The 25,266-nt window shown below is 35.8% G+C and overlaps 2 protein-coding genes across 2 annotated transcripts; one reads left to right on the top strand and one right to left on the bottom strand.

Moving 5' to 3' along the window:
• Nucleotides 1-602: 602 nt before the first annotated feature.
• On the top strand, nt 603-9,702 carry LOC145679761 (uncharacterized). The gene is made up of 3 exons (XM_081750315.1): nt 603-806; nt 8,053-8,198; nt 9,169-9,702. Exons 1-2 carry the CDS (start codon nt 620-622, stop codon nt 8,178-8,180), a joined length of 315 nt encoding a protein of 104 aa, XP_081606441.1. The 5' UTR covers nt 603-619; the 3' UTR covers nt 8,181-8,198; nt 9,169-9,702.
• An 8,822-nt stretch (nt 9,703-18,524) lies between these two features.
• LOC145679231 (ionotropic receptor 25a-like) lies at nt 18,525-19,673 on the bottom strand. The gene has a single exon (XM_081749816.1). It carries the CDS (start codon nt 19,671-19,673, stop codon nt 18,525-18,527), a length of 1,149 nt encoding a protein of 382 aa, XP_081605942.1.
• Between the last annotated feature and the right edge of the window lie 5,593 nt (nt 19,674-25,266).

The following is a 25,266-nucleotide window of genomic DNA, read 5'->3' as shown; positions in this document are numbered from 1 at the left end:
CGCCGTACATATTTTTCCAGGTGGGGGGCGGCGTCCTCCCGCACTTTTTGCCTCTAGTTGAAAGAGAAAATGTTTTCGAAGTAACACTAAAAATGTTTTACATAGGGCCTACATGATAAAGAAAACAGAATAGGCCTGTGAACAGAATAAAATGTTTTCCAACATGTCATTTGCAATCTTTTCTATTCTTACAAGAAAACATATGAAATATAATTTTTAAAATATTTCGAATATTTTAAAAATAAATTCGTTCGTAATATGAGAAATATTTTTCAGAAATATTTTTAAAACGCCTATTAATTTTGTATGGAAATGTTTTTGTTACCTTGTCCTGTAACTTAAATGAAATATTTTCATGCAATATTTTGGAATTATTTCCAGAATATTTTATCGAATGTTGAATAAATTCTCTCACAAGAGTATCGTAGTAGCATTATTACCAATCATTATACTAATTATAGCAGCATCAAATAAATATATTTGTTAAAAATTTGAAATTTATAATATCCTGGTGGCATCGCACAGGCATTTATTTGCGATCGCAAAATAGCATCGCTACATCAACCGTCATTTGTTTCTCAAAAGTACCAGCATTCCTTGCGCGATATGTTGAATTTGAATGTTGATCTGTCCCTGTGAAGTTGTGAACATATTTACACGATCAGTTTATCTTAGTGGACCATATAAAATGCACAAATACCGTCAAAATCATCAGTTTATAAACTGTCCAAAGGTAAAAGCCGGGGCAAGAAAGCAACAAGAAGAAGAAGAAGTTGTGACAACGCAGGAGCTTACAAGAAAAGTCGGTAAGTAGAGCGATTACATAAAATAATTTTGCTTTATTGTCTGTAAAAGTTACGACAAATTTGTTTACAAATTAGTAAATTCATGTGGGAGGCTAGATTTCCATTTTTTTATGTTTATACATAAAATACCGTGCAGGTTTCTTTTGGCTCACCATTCGAAATAATTGCTGAAAAATGAATTAGTTTAATAATGTTCTTTTTATTGTCTCCTAAGTGATTTTCGATTGGTGATTTGAAATACGTCACATGGCATGGATAAAATTCAAAGGGAGCGTCAGAAGTAATTGTCGAAAAATTACAGTTATTATTTTATGATTTGTGTATATATATACGGGGCCGGGTATATCACGTAAAAACTACAGTACAAAAAATACAAATAGCCTGTACTACGTGGCCACTAAAAAGCACCAATAGGCAGGGCTCTAGAACACAGGTCTCTCTTCCCATTTATCTGTAATATAGACAGAAATCAACGTGCCCTGCGGGGCTCTAACCCGCTTTCACTTGCTAACGCTCGCTTGGCAATACTATGTGAATTAAATATTTTACTTTGGTATAGAGAAAAAATCTATTAACCTATATGGGGACCTGTGTTCTAGAACCTTCCCGCAACAATACTATCTGAATCAGAGCAGGGCAAAGGTGGAGGACAGCAGGAGCGAGTGGATGCTTTCCAAAGGGAAAGGATGTGGGCAACACTTTACTTTAGGCAAGGAAGTGGCAATAAACAATTCATCTGAACCTGTTCCTGCAGTTAGTTACAGTTCTCAAGAAGGAAAGACAGAAAACAACGTGCCCTGCGGGGCTCGACCCCGCCTTCACTCGCTAACGCTCGCTCGGCGATTTGTACTTTATAATATTACTGCCTTGCCCAAAGTAGAGTTACCAGGCGTATATTACCATTTTAATGACAGGTTATAATAATTCTGCGTGTAGTTATACTTCTGGCGTGCCACTCGATATCTGTCTTTCTTTCAGAAGTAATGTTCCCGGGGCATTGCTAATACTATTCTAGTTATTATTATAAACGTATTGTTTTGGATGCTCCGGGGGGCACTGCCCTCCCAAAAACAGGTCTGGAAGAAACACTGCTCGAAATACTTAGTGAGATATAATTCTTTCGCCACTTTCTTTCTTGTTGTGTATTCAATGATTTTCGCCAAGCGAAGTATAAATTTTTCACTTGGCATAGATAAAATTTAATGGGACCATCAGAATTAATTGTCGAAAAGTTACAATTCTTTTACGATTTGCGTATTTATACTGAGTCCTGATGTGTGGATAAGAAGTACAGTACAAAAAATAGAAATCAATCTGTGTTAGTGGGCTACTAAAAAGCACGAATACCATCTAACCGAGTCATGGAGGGTGAAGGCGGGGGCCCAAGGGAGTGCTTCCGAAGGGAGCAGGCACGTACTCTTCTATTTTGATCACGGGATAATGGCGCGTATATTACCATTTTAATGACGTATTCACGATTTTTTTTAGGGTACAGGCGCTTGACTAACTTTGTTCCTGGAGATGAAAAAATTCTGCAAGATAATTTATTTACTTTAATACAATTTCAATGGGCTTAAACCCGGAAGCCCCCCTTAAATACACCACTGGGTTATAATAATTGTGGGGATCGTTCGAGCTGATGTTTACACCGAGAACAAAATTTATAGGTAAAATGTGAAGTATTTTTCGTGAAGGAATAAGAGTGTGAATGTAAGTTATTTCTGTCATTGCACAGCTTATTGAAATGGATTTTGAATACAAATAGGGTCAGGAGTAAGCGACGGGAATTTCCGGTTCATACGTCAGTTGTGAACATCTGCGATGGCCGTAATGTGATTTTTTTTTTTTTAAAGAATTGTGTAATAAAGAGAGAAGGATTATAAAGTTTCTACAGAGCCATGGTATGGTGAAGCGCGTAAAATCAACTGCGCAAAGTGTGGAAAAGATGTATTCACGAAGAAAAATTCAGAACAGAGGCAATAGCCCTACATACACTATTTTCAGTTGTAAAGGTGAGAAAGAAAGGAGTGTAACACACGTGTATTAGCTGTGAAAGGTTTTTTTTTTAAAGGATAGAAATTATAAGTGTTTTTGAAGATAAGAATAATTACAAATATTGTAAATAACCATCCGTACTCTTTTATGCGTACCCCCACCCCCTGTCGCTGATGTGCCTGCTTCCTACGTTGTCGCTCGGGCCCCCTGCTGTGCTTCTGCCCTGACGGTTAAATAGCGTTCTTACTTTTTACTGGCCACCTTGCACAAGTTGTTTCGCTTTTTCTTTTAGAGCTCCTCATTTAGTGCATAGGGGAGCACGGTTGCTTAGTGGTAGAGCGTTCACCTCCGGTGCTTGGAGTCCCTGGTTCGATGCCAGCTCGCGCGGTGTCGACTTTGTGGTGAACAAACGTGCTCGTGTGTTTTCTCGGGGTTATCCCGTTTCCCCCCCACTTTCTTCATTTCACTCATTTCTCATTATCGCCGTCTTCTTTAGCCTAAGCGGCGGGACGTTAAACTTAAGGATTTTTCATTTAGTGCATGTTCTGCAAAAGGACACCGAAAGATGCAAGAAATGCGTCAAAATTTGGTAAAACAGCCTGCTCGAGTATTGCCTAATTCTGCGTGCAGGTTTACTATTGGCGTGCCGCTCGAAATATTTGTTGAAAAATTATAATTCTTTTGCTAATTTTGTTATTGTCTCTTAAGCGATTTGCGGCAGGCGAATGTAAATATTTCACCTAGCATATATAAAATTCAAGGGGGCCATCAGACTAGATTTGCCGATAAATTACAATTATTCTTGTATTGGATTGTATTGTATTGTATTCAGGGTTTGCCCAAGTGGGCCCAGCCCGAAAAAAAACACCGGGTTTTTTCGGGTTGGACCCACCTGAGTTTTTGAAATTTTCGTTAGTATATTATTGGTGCAATTAAGGTGATCACGTTGGAAGTGATTATTATCAGATTTTGGACTTTCCTTGGGCACAGTAGGTGCTTTCACGTTAAGGTATACAACATCCAAAGTAAGGCCTTTATAAAGTTCTTAATGCACTGAATGCATTTAAAAAAGCCGTACCTTAGATTGAGATAATTATAGAACAAATTCATTTATGGAATGTGCTTATATCCGATTTGAAGTAAAATATGCAATTTTATATTTTAGAAAATACTTTCCGTGAATAGTGTGCTCGCTTACTTAGCGACGCCGAAGGACATTATCCCTCATACATCTGATGGGTTTAGTGCCATAGGTGCTGGTAGTACTAGTAAATATGTAGTGTATTGATAAAACTATTAGTATTATTTTTTATTATCTTTGATGGTAACACTGGTATTCTTCAGTAGAGTTTGGTTTTCCAACAACAGTTTAGTTATTTGTTGCTACTTTTCAAATAAGCTTTCTGTAGAATCAACAGCAGCAATAGCGTAAAATTTCGTGTCAAATTTAAGAATCTTAGTGCTCGGAGTTTCGAAGAGTGCGTAACGCTTACTATTTCAAGTGCTGAATTCAAACTTTGTACTAGTGGAAGTTTCGATGTACAGTAAAGAAAGCTTGCATTTTCGGAAAATAATAATAAACCTTCGTCGCGAAAGAAGTGCTCGGGAAATTCCCGCAATTAAACGCACAAAGCATCGAAAGTAAATACCGGTACTTCAACAATAAAACTATTTGAAAAAAATGAAATGAACTCTATCAGTTTTAAGTCCCACGTTTATGCCTGTTAGGCTAAAGGAGACCGTGATTATGAGAAATGAATGAAATGGTGGGAGGAAACGGAATAACCCGAGAAAACTCACGAGCACGGTGTTTATCCACCAAGAAGTCGACACGGCGCGAGCTGGAATCGAACCAGGGACCCCAAGCACCGGAGGTGAACGCTCTATCACTGAGCCACCGCGTCCCTAATAAATCTGTTTATTTTACGCTGTAAGATATTTAGTTTCATTTAAGACAATTGAAACATTTACTTTATGAAATTGAATTATACAGGGTGTTTTATAACAACACCGACAACGTTTTTGAGATGATTCCTGACACCAAGATAAGACAAAAAGTATAGACCAACCTGGGTGCACAGTTGCTTCCTTTCGGACTTGTAGGCTGCCGAAAATATGAAGAGATGAATTTTAAAGGTCTATAGCGCCAAAACTATGGGACCTACCGTAGTCGTGTCGAGACTTCACTTAAAAACGAGATGTGCACTCTCCAAAACTACACGTTTCAGAATCCTGCGGTACTCACGCAACAATTTTTATAGAGTTAGCCTTGCTACTGGCATATAATTTGGAGTACTGTCCAACTACCGCTTGTTCATGTTTTCGGCAGTGAACTTCAACAATAGAACCATTTATTTTACGCTAGAAAATATTTAATTTTATTTAAGACATTTTGAAACTTTTATTTTATAAAACATGAGTTATAGATTGATTTGTTTAAATTAAATTAATATATTTGTTTTCAATTAATATATTTGGCGAATGTCAGTAAGGGTATTAGGCTGATTCGTTCTATATTTGTTCGTTCGTCTGCCTGTACCACACGTACAACAGGGTACCACTTTCCGTCTTTTAAGTTTAGATTTTCAGGGTACGAGACAAACTAAATTTCTCATGTTCAGATTTGGGCGGCATACCAACCTAAAATTTCAAAATAGCGGGTATCCACGCCGCAATTTTCAGTTTTTCAAGTTGAAATTTTCAGAGTAGAAGCACAAGACACTCTAAATTAACTGTGTATATTTTGGCGGCGATCCAACATAAAATTTCAAAATGACAGTCATTTTTCAAAACAGCAATGAATATAAAATTGTTGCAAGTTGTGACAATCATAATCTTGAAATATAAATCACATTTTAACACTTTTACCCTAAAGGCATTGGAATATTTTTAAAAAAACCTCAATTAAACCCGAAGAAAAAACAAACCCGAAAAACCCCATATGGGTTCAGGTGTGTTGGGCTTTTTCAAAAAAAGAAGGGAAGAAGAAGGGTGCTGACGGCGATGGAGGTGTTAAAAAATATGAAATGAAATGAAAATGAAATCTTCCAGTTTAACATCCCACGATTATGTCTATAAGCCTAAGGGAGATGGGTGGTAAAAGTTAGTAGACACGTGTCCGACAGTTTTTGAAAATTCCGTATATTAGAGTGAAAGAGGCTCAATTGTTGGTCCGACAATGAAGCGAGTACGTTTAGAACTAGTTGAAACGTTTAGAAGGAACGTAGTTCATCTCTGCTGCATGGGGTCCTTGGTTCGATCCCAGCTAACGTCAAGCGGGCTTTGTGGTAGACAAACCGTGTGCGTGTGTTTTCTCGGGGCTGTCCCGTTTCCTCCCACTTACTTTATTCCACTATTTCATTCATTTCTCATCATCAGCGTCTCACCCTGGATGCATAAACGTGGGACGTTAAACTAAATGTTTCATTTCATTTTAATTTCCATGTACAATACCTGCTTCTTGAGTTATATGTAATATTTTCAATCTGTGAACAATGCTAAACTAGTGTATTAATATAGGTTGCTGACGTTATAGTACCTACAATTCTCCGCAGAATTTGATATTTATGAATTCTGATAGAACAACTTCGTGTAGGCTTTGTTTTGGAAGTAATTTGGAAATACGTGACTTGTTAAACAATGCATGCTAGAAAGTATCTCTCATCCATGTTCGCGAATAGTTTGTTTACTGCATTACTACTCCCTGAATACAGCGTGGGTGTAAAGTCAGTTCTTATTTGTAACAATGAATATTTCTAAAACTAAACAACTTATCACAGTTTTATTTTCATCGAATACATTATTAGAGTGCACCATTTGGTTATTAAGTTACATTTCAACGTATGAACCCGCATTTTCCACAACTTCTAAAATGTTAACAGTATCACACGCCAGCTAAGCTGATGCCAATTTCTAGGATAATCTAGATTAAAAATAGGTATTGACTTTATAACCACCGTGTATATTCTGAAACTGTTAAATTATTCCTCGTCTTCCTGTAGATTTCGTAATATTTTTTTTATAGATACGTTGCTTTCATCAATTTCTAATTTACAACGGCAGGTTGGCTGGTTTAAACAGCAGTTTTTTTTTGTTTTTGTTTTTCAAAAAAAAAAACCAACAGGTTTAAGACAAAAAAGAAAAAAAGAACGAAAAATGCTTTAAATCGTGTGAACTTCATGGTGTGGTCTCCACATATCACACCATATGCATTATGTTTATCTACTTTTCATCTTTTAATCAAGGGGTCCCGTGTTCAATTCTCGGTCGAACCACAACCCATCTTTCAAGTGTAAACCAAGTAGCGATTCGGTGTCCCTTTAAGCGAAAGTCTTCTCCGTGACAACTTTGGTATTTCATAAGGATGTTAAGCCTAAACATACGAAACGAAAACAAATTGTATATTTCTACTTGCCTGAATGCCTGTTGTTTTATAAAGAAGCCAAGGTTGCTTAAATATATTGATAGAAATTGGCAAAATGTATCAACTGCCTACTTAGCTTCCAACGTCAGCTTGGATTCGACTTTGTTTTAATTTTGTTGAATGTTATCTACATAATAAATTTGTCATTTAATATGATACGTTCACCTTAAAATTTTACATACAAATACATTTAAACTAATAATAGGATTTTCCCAATGGCTAAGGCGGGAGTTTCCTGATTTATATGTAATTCTGTATAATGTTTTTACTTCTGTAACTACTTATCTTTTTGTCCTTCTGACATGACTTTTGACAATTATATTAACAACTAGGCCTATGTAAAGATCAGTATAACGTATTTTTATCAGGAGTCCTTCGTGAGTGAGTCGACAATCTCACTTGTGACCAATTAGTCCCGGTTTCGTGTCGAAATGGACAATTTCTCTTGGATGTAAGCCGAGAAGCGGTTTGGATTCCCTTTCAGCATAACCTTGTTGTTGCATAATAACACCAAGACGAAACAAATTAATTTCTGTCCATATCTAATATAAATACAAAGAGTAAATTATTTAAACAAAAAAACTTTTTTTTCAATAAAAACCATGGGTTTTGCCAACTCTGTACAACTGCTTGAAAATTAGTATGTAACTTTTCTTTTATTAGAAAAATAAAACGTCAGTGCAAACATTAATTTTTGAGGATGCGCCAATTGCAACTGACTCGGTGAGACTGTCGTCTAAAATCAATGTAATTTGTTTAAGGGCATCAGTTGTATGCTCTAAATTTCCATTACTATTACTTGGGTGCTTAATGTGTATTTCATTACAGGTCTAAGAAATGAAAAACTGGGAGGTCACAGCTTAGAAGCCATCACAAGAAACATCATGAAAAAGGCAAGTGCAATAGCTGAGCAATTTAGTTGGCACGGTGCAAAAGGAAAGAGCTTTCCTCGTTAACCACTAACACAATAATAGGTAAGAAACTCTCCCTATTGTTCTTTAATCTCATTTTCAGAGTGGAAAAAAAAATATAGAAGTTGTCATTTGAAGAGGGATACACTATGTTTAAAATATTGTAAAAAAAAAAAAAACATTCTGGTGCCCTTTTTATTTTCTTCGCTTTAAATACTTACTATTGTGCCATGAATACTTCTCAGAACCATCTTCCTGTAAACTTTATTTCCCAAAAGCATATACTGCAACCGCTGTTATAACATTTAATAGGCTTTGGAAATTCTTATTTTAGCAAAATGTGCAATTTTCCTGTCCTCAAGTGACACGTTACATTTAAGTGCCCGTGGAAGAGAGAGCTGAATATGTATAAAATACATTTCATCCTTTTACTGAATTCTTCTGTCATGTTGGTGGTTTTCTTGAGCATTTCATGATTAATTCCTACATTATCAAAATTATTCATTTGTATAAAGCAAAGTAATATGTATGACCTGCTCCGTGGCAAAGAAATCGAGCAAGGTAGCGGTCATCAAAGCCTTAGTAACCATCTCGGCATTCATCTTGTGCGACTGAGGGAAAAAGAATGATCGGGCCCAGATTTGAGATCGGAGCCTTCGGAATGAGACGCTCGTTCATCAACTCAAATGCTGCCACATGTTTTCAAATTATTATTATTTTTAATATTAGGTTTAATATTTATAAGATGCTATACTTTTTAAAAATAAAAGTGCGACAACTTCAACATGTTACGACGTCCGTAATTAAGCTACAGTCTGAGGTATATCACTTTCAGCTTTAGCTGTTGTCTTCCTTGCCCTTTACACTTTCTTCAGGATGTTACTTTTGTAACACATTATTGTCTTCACAACCTGCTGTAGGTCCTACACAAACATTTTAAATATTTTTGTAAGTGTAAGATGTAATAATTGATCTCTAATCATTCCCTGCTGTTATTATGTTATTAAACACTACCTATTATTTTTATTTTCAGAAACTGCAACACGAGAGAAACGTAACTAACGATGAGATCGCGTGGATTATTGGGATTTGGCTTCAACATGCCATACAGAGACGAACAAGAAAATCAGTTAAGAATTCAGCTGCAGTTCCACAGAACTTGAAGTGACAATTCCCAGCGTCGCAATTAGAGTTAGTTGTGGTAATCAAAAGTGAGATTATACAGAAGCAAATGAGTATTTCTGGTTATTCAGCAATGTGATATTTCTTGAAAGTAGCAAGAAAGTGACATTTCGTGAAAAGATCTATTCCCCATGCGCCGTAGATTTGTGGAACATATTTTTAGCAACACACATAAATATTGTTGTTGATTTTTATTGAATTAGCGTGTCAGTGACATAATTTCCTAGAACAAGTTTTTAGAAGTTAAAATGTGAATTTCTGATATTTGAGAAGATTGTTCTTAATGTATAGAAACAAATAATACGAGCAGCATGAAGATTCTGCTGAAGAGAATTTAAATAAATAAAACCAGAATAGTGTATATTTATATTTTTATTAAACTACTAACCGATATAAACTGATACATATGTATATTTATTATAGTGGACAGTGTAAATTATAACTACATAATGTTAGCTTGCTCTCATTTTTTTTCTCCTCCTCCTCAAAATCTTATTTATGCACAGAATGTTTCTGGGTGTTCCACTGCTACTACTGGTATGTGGCCACGCTGTGTATGTATGTTGGGGTGTCTTATGTCATATTGCGAGGTTCAGACTGCAAATTAGTCTTCACAATCATCGCGTTCCAGTTTTCAAAGCGGCTATATTGAATTTATTATTTTTAAGATAGGAAAAGGATTGCCAACAATTGTTTCTTGAATTGGATGTCTAAACCTCAATTTTTTTATTTTTTTTAAAATGGATCCAATACAGCCGCTTTCAAAACTGGCAGGCGATGATTGTGAACACACTAATATCCAGTTTGAATCTCGTAAGTCACATAAGACAGCCCAACATATATGCACGGCGTGGCCACATACCAGTAGCACCAGTAGAACACCCATAAACCATTTGTATAGATAATATTTTTAGTAAAAAAATAATGCTTAAAATTATGAGAACAAGCTAACATTATTGTAGTTACAATTTACACTCTTTATTATTATTATTATTATTAATTTTTATTTTATATATATTTTGTCTAACAGACGAAAATCATATTCACGAAGAAATTAAATGTCGACTAAAAGCAGGGAATTCGTGTTATTATTCGGTTCAAAATCTCTTGTCGTCGCGAATTCTGTCGAGGAATTTGAAGCTTAAAATATATAAAACGATAATCATGCCTGTTGTTCTGTATGGTTGCGAAACATGGTCGCTTACTCTGAGGGAAGAACATAGACTGAAAGTATTTGAGAACAGGATCCTGAGAAGAATATTCGGACCCAAGAGGAACGAGAATGGGGAATGGCGGAAGCTTCATAACGAGGAACTACATAGTTTATACGGTTTACCCAACATTGTTAGGGTCGTCAAGTCTAGGAGGCTTAGGTGGGCAGGTCATGTAGCTAGAATGGAAGAAAGTAGAAACGCTTTTAAAGTCTTGACTGGTAGACCCATAGGAAAACGACCATTAGGAAGACCTAGGCGCAGATGGGAGGATAATATTAAGATGGATCTCGCAGAGATAGGAATACAAAGTAGAAACTGGATCCAATTAGCTAAGAATAGAAGTCAGTGGAGAGCTTTTGTGAACGCGGCACTGAACCTCCGGGTTCCATAGGCCATAGAGTTAGTTTTTTTTAGTTTAGTTATATATTTTGTCTGAGTCTGTGGGCCGCAATGGTTTTTCGTCATGAAGACAGAGTGAGGCAAAGGCGTCTAAGCAGGTAAAATTGGACAGAAGAATATTATGTTTTCTTCCAGCTGCTATGTCACAGTCTGGCCGCCTTGTTTTCGACCCACTATTTGTTCCCAGCAAGAAGCCATTATATATACACAATGACGCAAAAGGCTGGAGCCCATAGGCCAACTCGGTTACTATTGCAGATATGAAAACAAGGTAAGATATGTAAGGACACTTTTAAATTCCAGCAACACTTTTGTTTTTGTACTAGTGTACCGCTCAATAAAGAAAATGCGTTACCATACATCATGTTGGGCTACACGAATGAAATAATGTGTAGTTTAAAATTAGCTACACCGAGAAGAATTGAAAGGAGACACAGTGAAGAATAAACATTCAAATGCAATGTCTACGCCAGTGGCGTAGCAACCACGGTGGGGGGGAGGGGGGAGAGAGAAGATACGAAGGACGCGAAATTGGGTCTTGCACTATATTTTTCATTGCGTCTTTCCGTTCCCTTTGGTCCAAATAATTTCAAACCACACTTTCTTTCATTCAGTGTTATCCAACAGTGGCAGCGTTGTACTTCTCGTTACTATTGGGCGGTATACTAATATAAATACAAAACTTGCTGCATTTTAAAAATTTCCTTCTATATCTTACCTTGTTTCCGTATCTGCAATAGTAACCGGGTTGGCCTATGGGCTTCGGGTTCTATCATGTACAGAAAATATTCTGTAAATATTTTGTCATGTACAGAAAATATTCCCTAAATATTTTGTCATGCACAGAAACTATTCTCTAAATATTTTCTGAGATGTACAAAAAATATTCACTAAATATATTTCGGCATATGTAGGAAAATATTGTCTGTGTTACCAGTAAATAATTTTAAAATATTCCATGAGAAACATTTTAAAAACCATTCCGTTAACATTGTATAAAACGTTCCAAATACATTTTCAGTAATGTTTGGAAATCGTACAGGAAACATTTTTTGGAAATCTTCTCTAACGGCGTATAAAATATTTCTACAACGTTTTTGAGTATATTCAGAGAATGTTTTCAGTATTATGTGGAAAATGTTTTCAACAACATATGGAATATATTTCCTTAAGGGAAGTAGGATACATTTTCTGAAGGAAAATGATGGCACGTTTTAGAAACGTTTTGAAAATATTTCATTGCTGTGTGGGATAGTGGTGGGGTTATAACCATATCACTGGTTCTTTATACTTAATATTAAGCCATTAAAACATCTTTATTTATCTGTTTTCACACTTTGTTTAATAATCATAAACGAGAAATGTACAGTTTACCTTTAAACACTTTTTCTTCAAGATGTCTACCTCGTTTAACTGATTGAATCTATTTATTTTCGGTTGTCCTGACAACGACATCCCAAAATCATATTATTTAAAAACATTTGAATATCTTTTTTTATATATTGACATTATAACTAACTTTTATTTCTTTCTCTTTTTCTTCTTCTGATAGTAGAATCAGCCTAGTACATATTTAAAATACCTTACGGCCCAAGATTACAAGAAAATAATGATTTACAAGTAACAAGTAAAAATATACAACGTACTGTTGTATATTATGACGCTCGACTGACTTTTCTTTTTATTTATTTATTCAATAAAAAGAAAAAGAACTCTGGACCGTTACCCTTAGGTACTTCTTATGTGGCCCTCGTACATACAAAATATACGGTACCATATAATACACATGCATTTTCTTATTTTTACATTAAAACACTATTATTAATTATATTTCATCATAATCGTTGATTACAAGGCACAAAAAAAAAATTACGGTCACTTAATTTAAGTCCGTTAAGGGTCATATAAGGTTAATTGTTAACAAATTTAAATCATTGACTTTAGGCATAATAACTGAAGATGTTAATGTATATGTATTCTAGGCAAATCAAAACTGAATCTGTAATAACATTTAATTTCGAAGTTCTTTGAAAAACGTAAAAATTTTGATTTTCATTACTCGATGAAATACATGACATCAATTTTACATAATGATCATTACTTCCATACGTTTACATTTAAAATATCATCTTTTATTCTTTAACATTTATATTATTAGCATATAATTCGAATATGACAAGAACACAAAAGTAAGAATTGTTTAAATACAAATTCCTTTTAGAAAACATGAATTATTAACTTCAATATATATTCTCGCATTACAAAGATGCTTTCAAATATACTCTCTAACATGAAACATGAATAATGCGACTAATATTGCGTTTTGCAATCATAGGAGAACACATGAATAGTATGAAATACAAATATCAAAGAAAACACATAACATTAAGACGGATGTTAACATAAAATTGAGCAATTACTAATATGGATATAAAATTAAAGACTAAATAGCATATTAAGTTCCTTCTGTTAAACGTTCTTTACATTAGCTTTCTTATAACTTCAGAAGGAACTAAAGTATTGACTAAATCCATCCACCGTTTTCTAGTGTTTTCGGTAGGCTGCCATAGCTTAATTTCATCAATATTTCGTAATCCTAATATTTTCCCAGTTCTTATATCCATAAGTTCAAATACTTTAGGATTAATTTCTTTGATACCAAAATGTGTTACGATTATTTATATTATCTTCATTAACTAACTAACTCTATGGCCTATGTAACCTGGAGGTTCAATGACGCGTTCACAAAAGCTCTCCACTGATTTCTATCCTTAGCTAACTGCATCCAGTTTCTTCAATCTCTGCGAGATCCATCTTAACATTGTCTTCCCATCTGCGCCTAGGTCTTCCTAATGGTCGTTTTCCGATTGGTCTTCCAGTCAAGACTTTGAAAGCGTTTCTATTTTCTTCCATTCTAGCTACATGACCCGCCCACCTAAGCCTCCTAGACTTGACGACCCTAACAATGTTGGGTAGACCATATAAATTATGTAGTTCCTCGTTATGAAGTTTCCGCCATTCCCCATTCCCGTTCCTCTTGGGTCCGAATATTCGTCTCAGGATCTTGTTCTCAAATACTTTCAGTCTATGTTCTTCCCTCAGAGTAAGCGACCATGTTTCGTAACCATACAGAACAAGAGGCATGATTATCGTTTTGTATATTTTAAGCTTCAGATTCCTCGATAGAATTCGCGACGACAAGAGATTTTGAACTGAATAATAACACGAATTCCCTGCTTTTAGTCGACATTTAATTTCTTCGTGAATATGATTATCTTCATAGAATTCAAATAAAGTATAAATAACAAACGAAATCATAACGGTATTTACAGTGAAATGAAATAAGAATCGATTGAATATATCCTTTCGGACGCCCCTACATTAGGTTATGTTAGGTGACCAACGAATTTGTGTAAGCTGCCTTGAAAGTCATAAACCAGAATACAGTCTTGCGCGTTATTTACATCTTCAGTTCCTTGTTTCCTATTTTGAGAATTTTTGCCATCTGTGAAATTTCTACAAAATCCAATTCGAATGAAATTAGGTCTAATGATTACATGCTTCATAAATGTAGTACAATTACTATTACTGTTGCTACTAAGATTAGGTTTCGTTACGCGATTACTAATACTGTTGCTACTAGGATTAGGTTTGGTTATCTTGCCGTTAGAATTTGGTTCAGTTCTCATCCGTTTGACTGGTGACGAAATATCGTGTCTTCTAATAGGGCTGTACCTATTTTTTCCCCAATATTCACGGTAATTTGTCCTACCACGGTTTCTGTTCCATGGAGTCTTCCTCTGGTCATCTGATGTCTCTCTGTCCTCAAAATTTTCAAGAAACCCTCGTGCAGGTATGTCTTCCGGTACCGGCACACCACTAAATTTAGTAAGTGCTTTTACTTCACTAAACTGTAATGATTTACCTTAATTGGCCTTCAAATACCTGTGGTGATTACGTTTCTGCCTGGATGATTGCCTCGTTCTCCTTTCTCCTTCGGTGCTATCTTCAGTACAACTTGAAGATTCATTACATTCAAGAGTTGTATGACGAAGACGTATAGATTCCAAACCGATGAAAGTAGGGTGTACAGTATCCGTGTGCCCACCATTATGCACTGCACTTTCATGTATACATTTCTCTTTGATGAAATTCACTTCATCCTGTAACTGCTTAATTTGATTGGCGTGTTCATTTACCACAGTCTATAATATCTACAGAGTCTTGAACCTCGGTGCATCTCTGTACTATCTTTTCCATTTCTTCATCATAGCGTTCAAATTTAGCTACAATTTGCTGAGTTATCTGATGTAATTGCTGTTGTATGCCATCATTGCGTTGCTGCAATTGCTCTAATCTTTTGTCAAAATGTTGAGCTTGTTGATTCACCTTTTGTTCCAGTTTTTCAAATTGTTGATTCATTTTTTCAAAATGTTCATCACCATGTCGAGCTTGGTCCTGATCTTGGTCCTTAATTTGTCGTGATATCTTCTCACTTAGTCGATCTTGATCCCGAGCTTGATCCTTAATTTGTTGAGCTTTATCCCTAATTTGTCGGGATATTTCTCTTAAGACTTCTAACATGTTATCTGGAGAATTCATTACGAAAGGAATATTGTCAATCGTTCCACTATCTGTATCACTCATGATATTTCTATATATAATCTTGTTACTCCTCAAAATAGTACGATTAATACGAGGCCCAACGCTCGTATCAGGCTCAACGTTGATCGCTTTTACTGAACTTCTAAACGATACAACCCACTCTCGGTGTTTCGAGTATAACTAATATATATAACGATATCACTGGTTCTTTATCCTTAATATTGAGCCATTAAAACATCTTTATTTATCTGTTTTCACACTTTGTTTAATAATCATAAACGACAAATGTACAGTTTACCTTTAAACACTTTTTCTTCAAGATGTCTATCTCGTTTAACTCATTGAATCTATTTATTTTCGGTTGTCCTGACAACGACATCCCAAAATCATATTATTTAAAAACATTTGAATATCTTTTTTTTTTTAATATTGACATTATAACTAACTTTTATTTCTTTTTCTTTTTCTTCTTCTAATAGTAGAATCAGCCTAGTACATATTTAAGATACCTTACGGCCCAAGATTACAAGAAAATAATGATTTACAAGTAACAAGTAAAAATATACAACGTATTGTTGTAGGGTGGAATATCTTAAGGAACAGTGGTGTAAGTAAGGGGCTAACCCGGCTCAAGCCTTCTCCATTAGTACAGTGATATCAGAAATGGATCTATTTGTTGTCCAATATTGCGTCTTTTTTTTTATTTTAAATTCGTCACAAGAATAGCAGTCATGTTCAAAAACTTACTATCAAAAGCTCTAAATCTCCGAAGTATTTAAACAAATTAGTTATAGTATATTTGTCATCTTTTTGAGCTTTTTCTCCTTAGCATATTCATGGAAATACTTCGTCTATTGGTACGGAATAGATTATTAAAAAAGATAGTGGGTGGTCAAGGACTTTTAGATACTACTTATTTTCTGCATAGCAAAATTGTTAGCGCATACGCATTTGGTGTGCATGGTCGCTGATTTTATTTCCGGTGGCACCATTATAATTTTCCAGCGTTGACCTAGCATCATGAGTCAATTGAAAACTTAACTGAATTAAGAGGTAGCAAACTCGGTCCAAAAAGCTAGAAATATGGCATCTGAAAGACGATGCGTTGTCCACGCATCACCTAGTTGAACGTTCACCTTCTTCCCTACCATAGCCCTTCATCGGGTGTAGCGCCAGGGAGTTTACTTTAGTACATCTTTCTATCTGATAGTTAATCGCCGGCATTTCAATACTGTGTAAGTAAAGAAAACTGAAAAGAATGAGACTCCTTTGTTGTCTATCTCTCCCGCATTTCACCTCACCTCTGTTACTGAAAGAAAATATTAAGATTCATGTCACCAGAGCACATGAAGGACTATGGCCGTCTACGTGGCACAATATCTTATTTATAAAAGACAAACATGTCATTAGGTCCTGCTAATTCCTAATAGTAAACAATCATGCCCTTATAGCAGAGATCAGGAGCGGCTTTAGGATTTTAATTTTGGGTAGGCCCGCTTCCTCGCTGTGGATACATATATATACTTAATTGATTAATGAGAGTAGGAAATTACTTTTACAGTAATGGTTGATACTATTTGTTAAATAATTATCTACCATTAATATAAATAGTGGAAAATATATTTGCTCTTTATTGTATCTTTTAGCGTTTATATATTTTTCAAATTTTTTCGTAGACCCGACCTACCTGCTAAAGCCGCCACTGGCAGAGATGGAGTGGGTCAGTTGGTCGTACGTCTACAAGACGTGACCCACCACACACTCTAACCCACCGACTCACTCTTCTTAGTGCATTATAGACAGATTCTTCCGAACACTGGTAAATTCTTCTACGCTTTACTTTCAAGGGCTCCATTTTTCTTCCTTTTTCATTTGTTTTATTTACTTACCTGAGATGAGTAATTATATCTAACTAACAGGTGAAAAAACAACTTCAGGCACTCTTGGATATTGATATTTGTAATTGTAATAATAGCTATACGACTTACTACTTGGCTTTCGACAGACAATCGAATTTTACGCTGGTTTTTTCCTTTATGTTGGCCTACATTATCTTGATTTGAGACTCAAATTCCATCCTATTTTCCACTGAAAAGTATTTGTAATTCAACAAGGAAATAATTTCATATCATAATTAAATTGAAATTCATATTATGGCACATGACAAACACTCTACATTTTATATCGTGAAGGTCAGATCGACCGGTATTGTAACAGAGTGGTGCTTGAGCGATTGACCGTAGACATTTAAACTCCGATTAGTGATAATTTCACAGCCTTGTTTGTTACAAGTGTAAGCTCTTTATTCAGTTGAGAGGAAGGCGTGGATCACGGGTCAGGGTTGATGACGATGGGTTTTCATTGTTGAGTGGTGGGTCAGAGTGGGTCACCGTGGATGGTGGGTCATTGTGGGTTGTGGATCAGAGTGGATGCTGAGTCAGTGGGTCATTCATTGACCCACGTCATCTCTGGCTAATAGGTGTCGCTAGCGTGCTGGCAATGTGGATGTTTACAACTATTGTGACAATTTACTTGCAATTTAAAAACTGCATTAGTTTGGTTGGTTGGATTCGAGTTCAGTGTCGCTTTCGGCACCGAGACTACATAAAACATGGACTTACAGCTTAACGTAGCATTCAAACCATATGAGTTTCCACCGGGAATCCAATGCGGCCTACCGCACCAAAGGCGGTTACGCTAACCATGTAGCCATGAGGGAGCTCTTAGAACTGCATTGTTTCAATTTATTTCAAAATAAGGCAAGAGCCATACTCATATTTAGCACTAAGTATTAACATTTGTGTAACCACAGGCTAGTTGGTTGGCAACTTTAAAAGAGAAAAGTTAAATGAAAACAATTAGAGCACGATTTTCACTTATAATGTACAACATACCTAAGAGTCGGGTGTAAACATTGTTTACTTTTAATTTACCCAAATTTGCAGTGTATACTACTAATACTTACACACAATTTAAGTAATAACTTTTATCAGTCCTTCTTAAGAGTCTCTGCAATAAATGCCATCACTGATAGTCCATAACCTATGAGCAGTATAATGAAACTTCCAACAATATCACTTAATGATAAAGTGCGAGGTTCATCTGAATACTTTGGTGTGTGTAATAGTGACAATATAGTGTCTCTTGTTTGGTAGCTGTCAAGAATTTCATCTTGCCATTTCTCAATTATACCTGAATCCCTTAAGCGTCGCAAGAGTATGTTTAACTTATGTACAAGAAAAGACCCTTTGCGTAAGGTAAAAACATTAGAACGAGTGTATATCTCTTGTTTCATCAGTCGCAAATATTTGAAAGTTTTGTCCTGGATGGTGTGCAGATTTGTTAAACGATTTGATGATAGTTTTTCAACAAGCACAGCTGTTTGACCATTCCTAGCTACTTGGTTAAAACTACCAATATCTTCAATAACCGTATACCTCTTACTTAGTATTAGAAGAAGGTCGTCTGATGTCTCCTCGAAATAATCTAACCACGTTATATCGTCAGTGGCCCACTGCAAGTTAGAGCTGATAAATTCTTTTAGTGTGTCAATTGGTTTTTCGTAAATGGGCAATGTTAAAAATGAAACCAGGTTACTATTATAAGCCGTAATATTGACTATGGAAATCATAAAAAGCCATACCAACAAGTGTCTGATAGCTGGATTTCGTGGTTGAGGTATGCTACTACCGTTACCCACAACAACAGAAATAAATGTTACTAAAGTATATGTGAAGTTAGGAAAATCAGATCTACATAATCCATCACTATTTTTCTTTACGCAGGTTTGGATATGTGAACAAGTGTATAACAAAATTGAAGAACAAAAAATAAATCCCAAAATGGCTCCCCACACAGAGATTGAGAGAGGTTGAAACACGGACCACAAATTTGTTAATCGTCGAGGTTTTGGTACAAGGAAACAGATGCTAGATTTGGAATATGAGATTGTTGTGTCATAATATGTTGGTAAAGAATATGACATGTATTCAGCAGGGATTCCAACTCCATAATCAAATGATTTTAGCAATCCACAATACGTTTGGGCAGTTTCATTATCCTCGTAAGATCCCCAATCTTCTTCATCAATTTGGGTTATGTCCCAAGTGAAATTTAGTTTGGAAGACAATTCTTTCATTATCCTGAAATCTATACCGTCAGTCACATTTTCTGTATGAAAAGCATAAGGAAAATATGATATCAATAGTAACTTTACTAGTATGTTATTTAAATTGAAAAATTCATCTCTTTTAGTATCCACTGTAGTTTCTATAAAACTCTTATTTCTCAATAAAAATATTTGTTGAAAATTTTCAAGCCGTAAGTTTTCTCCAAAAGTAGGTTTTAAAAGTTGACATTGTTCAGACCCATCGATCAAGTTACTATTACATACTAGTACACACATATTCCAAAATAATTTCATCCAGTTGTTATTCAGTATGCGAGTTAACTTAAGTGATGATTCTTCACTCACCACAATAAATTTTACTGCTTTTCTCCGAGCTGAAATTATATCCAAAGATTTTAGATACCAAAATGTTTGTGTGAGATTTTGTGATTTGATTATGAAATTTGTACATCCTTGGTTCATAGCCTCTATAACTACGACATCCAATGCAAGTGTGTTCGTCACCATTATATTTATGAGAGACACATAGAAAGTTTTATACAGATTATGATTAACAAATTGATTCAACATGGTGTTATGTCCATCTTGATAAATAATGTTACAAACTCCTTCGTGAAGAAAACGATCAAGTATTGTTGAAGCAAGTAATTTCTGTTTATTACTATTATCACTCTCCTGGTAGTGAGAAACAGATAAGAAAGCTTGCATGTCCAAATTGTGTAGAAACAGAAGCATTGTTATCATTTTCTTCATCTTTGATTTCACTATTATGCATTAGAGTAATATTTCCACAGAAATGGTGAAGAAACAACTGATATCCTGAAATGAAAAATGTCATAATTAATAAGAACAGTATCGTATTGGCATTTCCTAGTGACTTCATAAGGACTATCTTATTCGTTGCAAATTAAAAGTTAAGGTTTGTGGTAAAAGTGAGTAGGTGATAACTTAATACCGCTAGGGACTTACCCTAGGCTATGGTAGAACAAATGCAGTTAGTGCGCAATTAATCTAAAAGAGACTCCTAAATGTAAGTCAGTTTGTAATAGGCATTATATATATAAACTCGTAAATGTAGGTCACTTTATAAGATCTTTGTGAGTAAGCCCGACCTGCAACCAGCACAGAAGTTTGGAAGGCCATAAATATGTTTTTTTGGGGGGAGCACAAGTCATTAAAACTTTTAAACCACTCTACATCAATCATTACTGAGATCTCGTACGCGTGTTAACCATAATTTTACCTACTATATTATTATTATTATTATTATTATTATTATTATTATTATTATTAATAATAATAATAATAATAATAATAATAATAATAATAATAATAATAATAATAATAATAATAATAATAATAATGGATATTTCGAAAATATTTATTAAGCCATACAAAAACAAATAGCTCTGTTATGCATAGATTCCTGAGAGACTTTCCATAATGAAACTCTATTTATGGGGTTTACCAATGTAACACTTTGAAGGTGGATTACACTGTATGCAGCAATAAGGTATGTAGCACATTTTATGGAACAAGTTCGCGAACTTCATGGTTAGACCTCGTGTAGAATCGTGCACGTAGTTAGCTCAGATTGATAAATCACATGTCTATCTTCCTATTTACAATTTGGAGCTAAATTTAAAATATCGAATATCTAGATTGCGCTGGAGACACGTAACTCATTTGGTTTCACCTCCCTTCAGTGCTTTATTTTATCAATGAAACTTTTGAGGATCCCTTTGAGCATTCTAATAGCACAGTCTTGCTGCCTCCTATCATGCTTCCTTCCTTCTTCTCCATTCTATATGGTGTTTATTCGCTATAACTTTGCTAATATTTCTTTCATCTCATGTTCTATCAAATGTACTACGTTTCATTTCATAACTCGATTACTTCATCTGAAGCTTTTACTTGTTAGTATTTAGACCGCGTTCACATAAATAACTAAATGATACACTTGTGATATGTAAGAACTTACAGAAGCGTGGATATTGATGAGCTAGCTTTTCTGTACCGCTGATCCACCTGAGAAGATTTAAAAAAAAAATCTTTGCGGAGGAAATTGATTTCCTGAACACTTACCAGTGTTTGTTAATGTTTGAGACCGAAGCATACAAAGGCACACCTGTATTAACAGGCTATTGCGTGGAGAGATCGCTTTGCCTCAAGCCACTGCCAATTCACTATGTTCCGAACTACTGAATATGTGTTTTAAACAGGGATAGAATCCAGAAACAGGTTAAGGAAAAAGCATTCATATACGAGTGATTCCAGATAATAACAATGAAATAAAACGAAATAACAGTTTAAGTATGAAATAACTATTTATTACTTACTTTCAACTACCAATTTTAACAATTTTTAACTTACCCATTATAGATAGTTGTTACACTTGAAGTATAATGTCACTAACAGGAGTGCGCTACAACCTTTATGAATTCTCCTGCATTTCCTAAGATTTTCTGTTTCATCGTTTCGTGCTACCCAATAGTCTTATAAAATGTGATAAACTATTTTGTGAATACGTGTTTCCTTATTTCAAAACAGTGTCATATACTTGTGACTGAATAAGCTTAATTCGATGATATTATTGTCAATTTGTGTGTTGCGTAAGAGAACAAGATAAGAAAAGAGCTTATCAATATCCCATTTACGTGTCATATTGTTAAGTATATTGCTGAGTAAATTATCAGGTATTCTGATAAAATTGGTTCATTATTCTACGGCGAATAATACAATAAGGAACTTTGAATAGTCATTAGTTACGTCTATCAGATATCAATATTCCCTTTCTATTATAAGAATAAAATGCAACAACTAAATATTCATTAAAACGTAGTATAATTGAACGATTGATAAATAATACAGGTATTTATGAATAAATAATCTCTAGTAGACAGTAAAAATGAAAACGTGATTCCATCAGTGGAGCCTTAAGCCGGTTTTCATTGGTTCGCCCGAAACTATTGTTAAAATTTCTCAGGTTCCCGTTAAAATTCTCTCTCTACCACAAGATCCACCTCTTACGAAAACTAATAGCTTGCATCATCATTTTCAATAATAATAACAATAATGAAATGAAGTTTCTAGTTCAACGTCCCGCGTTTATACTTTTTAGGCTAAAGGATTTATTAATGAAAGTGAATAATTGTGAAATAGTTGGTGAAATGAGAATGTGGAAGGAAACGATAGAACCCCGAGAAAACACACACACACAGTGTTGCCCACTGCAAACTCACATGACCTGGTGCGATCGAACCTTCGGGGCCTGCGCTTCAGATGGGGGCACTCTACGACTAAGCTATGGTTTTTGAGATACGTAAAACACGCCTAGAGATTGCATTACTGCTTGAAATGACGTAATTATGAGAAATTTTCAAAATTATTATGAATTTTTGTTCCTTTCATAACATTAGAGTAACAGTTTTTCGTAGTTGTAATTAGGGAAGCGCACGAGTCGAGTCGAGTCGAGATTTAAGCCTGTCTTGACTCGTCTCGACTCGAAAATATGTTTCTGTCTCGACTCGACTCGAATTCGAGACGAGAAAAAATATACGCACACATCAGCCAGAACATTATAACTACCTACCTAATTGTCAGTATGTCCACCTTTGGCACGGATAACAACGGCGTCGCGTCTTAGTATGGACGCAATGATCCTTGGTAGGTAGCTGGAGAGAGTTGGCACCACATGTGCACACACAGATCACATAATTCCCGTAAATTCCGTGGAGGGGGGTCGATGCGCTCTGACGTCACGTTCAATCACATCCCAGATATGTTCGATTGGGTTGGATCCGGCGAGTCGGGAGGCCAGCACATCACTTGAAACTCGCCCCTGTGTTCCTGGAACCACTCCATCACACTCGTAGCCTTGTGACATGGTGCATTATCTTGTCGAAAATGCCATTACCGTTGGGAAACATGAAGGAGGTACGTAATCTGCAAGCAGTGTGCGATATGCCTCGGCCGTCATGGTGCCTTGCTAGAGGTCCACTAGACACATGGATGCTCACGTGAATGTTCTCCAGAGCATAATTAAGCCACCGCCAGCTTGGCTCCGTCCCGCAGTACAGGTGTCAAGGAGCTGTACCATCGTCATGATGAAGAAGGTATCGGGATTCATCAGACAATGCAACATTCTGCCACTGCGCCAAGGTCCAGTACCGATGGTCAGTCGTAGTTGCTGATGTCGTGGTGTTAACATTCGCACATGTGTTAACATTCGTCGGCTGCGGAGGCAAATCATTAGGAGTGTTCGGTGGACTGTGTGTTCAGATACACTTGTACTTTGCCCAAAATTAAAATCTGATGTTAGTTCCGCCACAGTTCGCTGCCTATCCTCTTTTTATCAGACTGCCCAGCCTACGACGTCCGACATATATAATGAGAAGGGGGTGCCAACCCCTCGACGTTTCCCCTTGGTTTCTCCAATTGTTGAAGACACTCACCACAGGGCTCCTCGAACACCCGACAAGTCCTGCAGTTTCCGAAATTCTCATGCCGAGTCTCCAGGCTATTACAGCCTGCTACCGGTCAAACTCAGATAGATTGCGCGCCTTCCCCATTCTACACGCTGCCAGCACTTCACTAATTAACTGAATTGATCTGAAAATTAAATGTTGACCTCGAAATATTAACTATTAAATTTATGCGTTCTGTACCTTTCTAAAGTTATAAATGCTGGAATTGGTTTCAAGGCTGTTTCTGAGTGAATACTTTCTTTAAAATAATATTAAAAATTATTGAAAGATTTTCGAGGCATTCGAGTCGAGAAATACGTTTGTCTCGACTCGTCTCGAATTTTACAAAGTGTGTCTCGACTCGAATTTGAGTTGAGTCGAGTTGAGATACGTCTCGACTCGTGCGCATCTCTAGTTGTAATTACAAGTTCTCGCAGTGACATTAAGTTTAAGCAGTGTTGGAAACTTTAACATTGTTTATCATATCTCTAGAACGGTTTAAGATATCATAGAATCGTAAAACAACATTATGATCTTTACGTCTGTTGAAAACGATCTAAGTGATTGCATGATACTTATCCAAGCATTTTTTTTTTAAATAAAACTCCGAACTAACTCATCATAGTATGCGACAGTACAGTAATTCGGAGCTCCTTCGTGGCTACGCGGTTAGCGTATGCACCTTTGGCGTGGGAGACCCGGATTCGATTCTCGACGGGAGCTCATGTGGTTCGGATTCATCGCGTAGGTCGCGTCTCATATAGCCTCAGTGCTGAAAGGGACGTCAACTCCAGTACGATACTTCGGATTCTTATTGTTCCGTGGATCTCAGTTGGGTTGTTACTGTTGTAGATGCCTCCAAGATTGCAATGTATCTGATGATGTAGTGTCCTGAGTTCGGAACAATGAATAACACATGCGGTACTGTAAGTTTCCATTAAGCATATAGATTTAAAATTTGTAAACTGACATAACTGTTTGAAAAAATACAACTTTATATTAGGTTGGCAACTCTGTTAATCTAGTGGTATTGCAGAGTATGTCAAACGTTTCTCTCCTGTTGATGTTTGTATTGCACAAAACTTCAGCGTCTGTCATCCGCTAGTTTCAAATTCAATGAAATGAAATTTCAAGTT

This window comes from Thermobia domestica, chromosome 2 (genome assembly GCF_964235325.1).
Source record: "Thermobia domestica chromosome 2, izTheDome1.hap1.1, whole genome shotgun sequence".
Taxonomy (NCBI): domain Eukaryota; kingdom Metazoa; phylum Arthropoda; class Insecta; order Zygentoma; family Lepismatidae; genus Thermobia; species Thermobia domestica.
Note: the sequence above shows the minus strand (reverse complement) of the source record. Positions and strands in the feature narration are given on the sequence as shown.

Bases quoted from the DNA above. Each gene is read 5' to 3' on its own strand.
- LOC145679761 (XM_081750315.1), top strand. From the start codon at position 620: ATGTTGATCTGTCCCTGTGAAGTTGTGAACATATTTACACGATCAGTT. The intron at 807-8,052 runs GTAAGTAGAGCG...ATTTCATTACAG, and splicing joins GGAGCTTACAAGAAAAGTCG to GTCTAAGAAATGAAAAACTG.
- LOC145679231 (XM_081749816.1), bottom strand. From the start codon at position 19,673: ATGAAAGAATTGTCTTCCAAACTAAATTTCACTTGGGACATAACCCAA.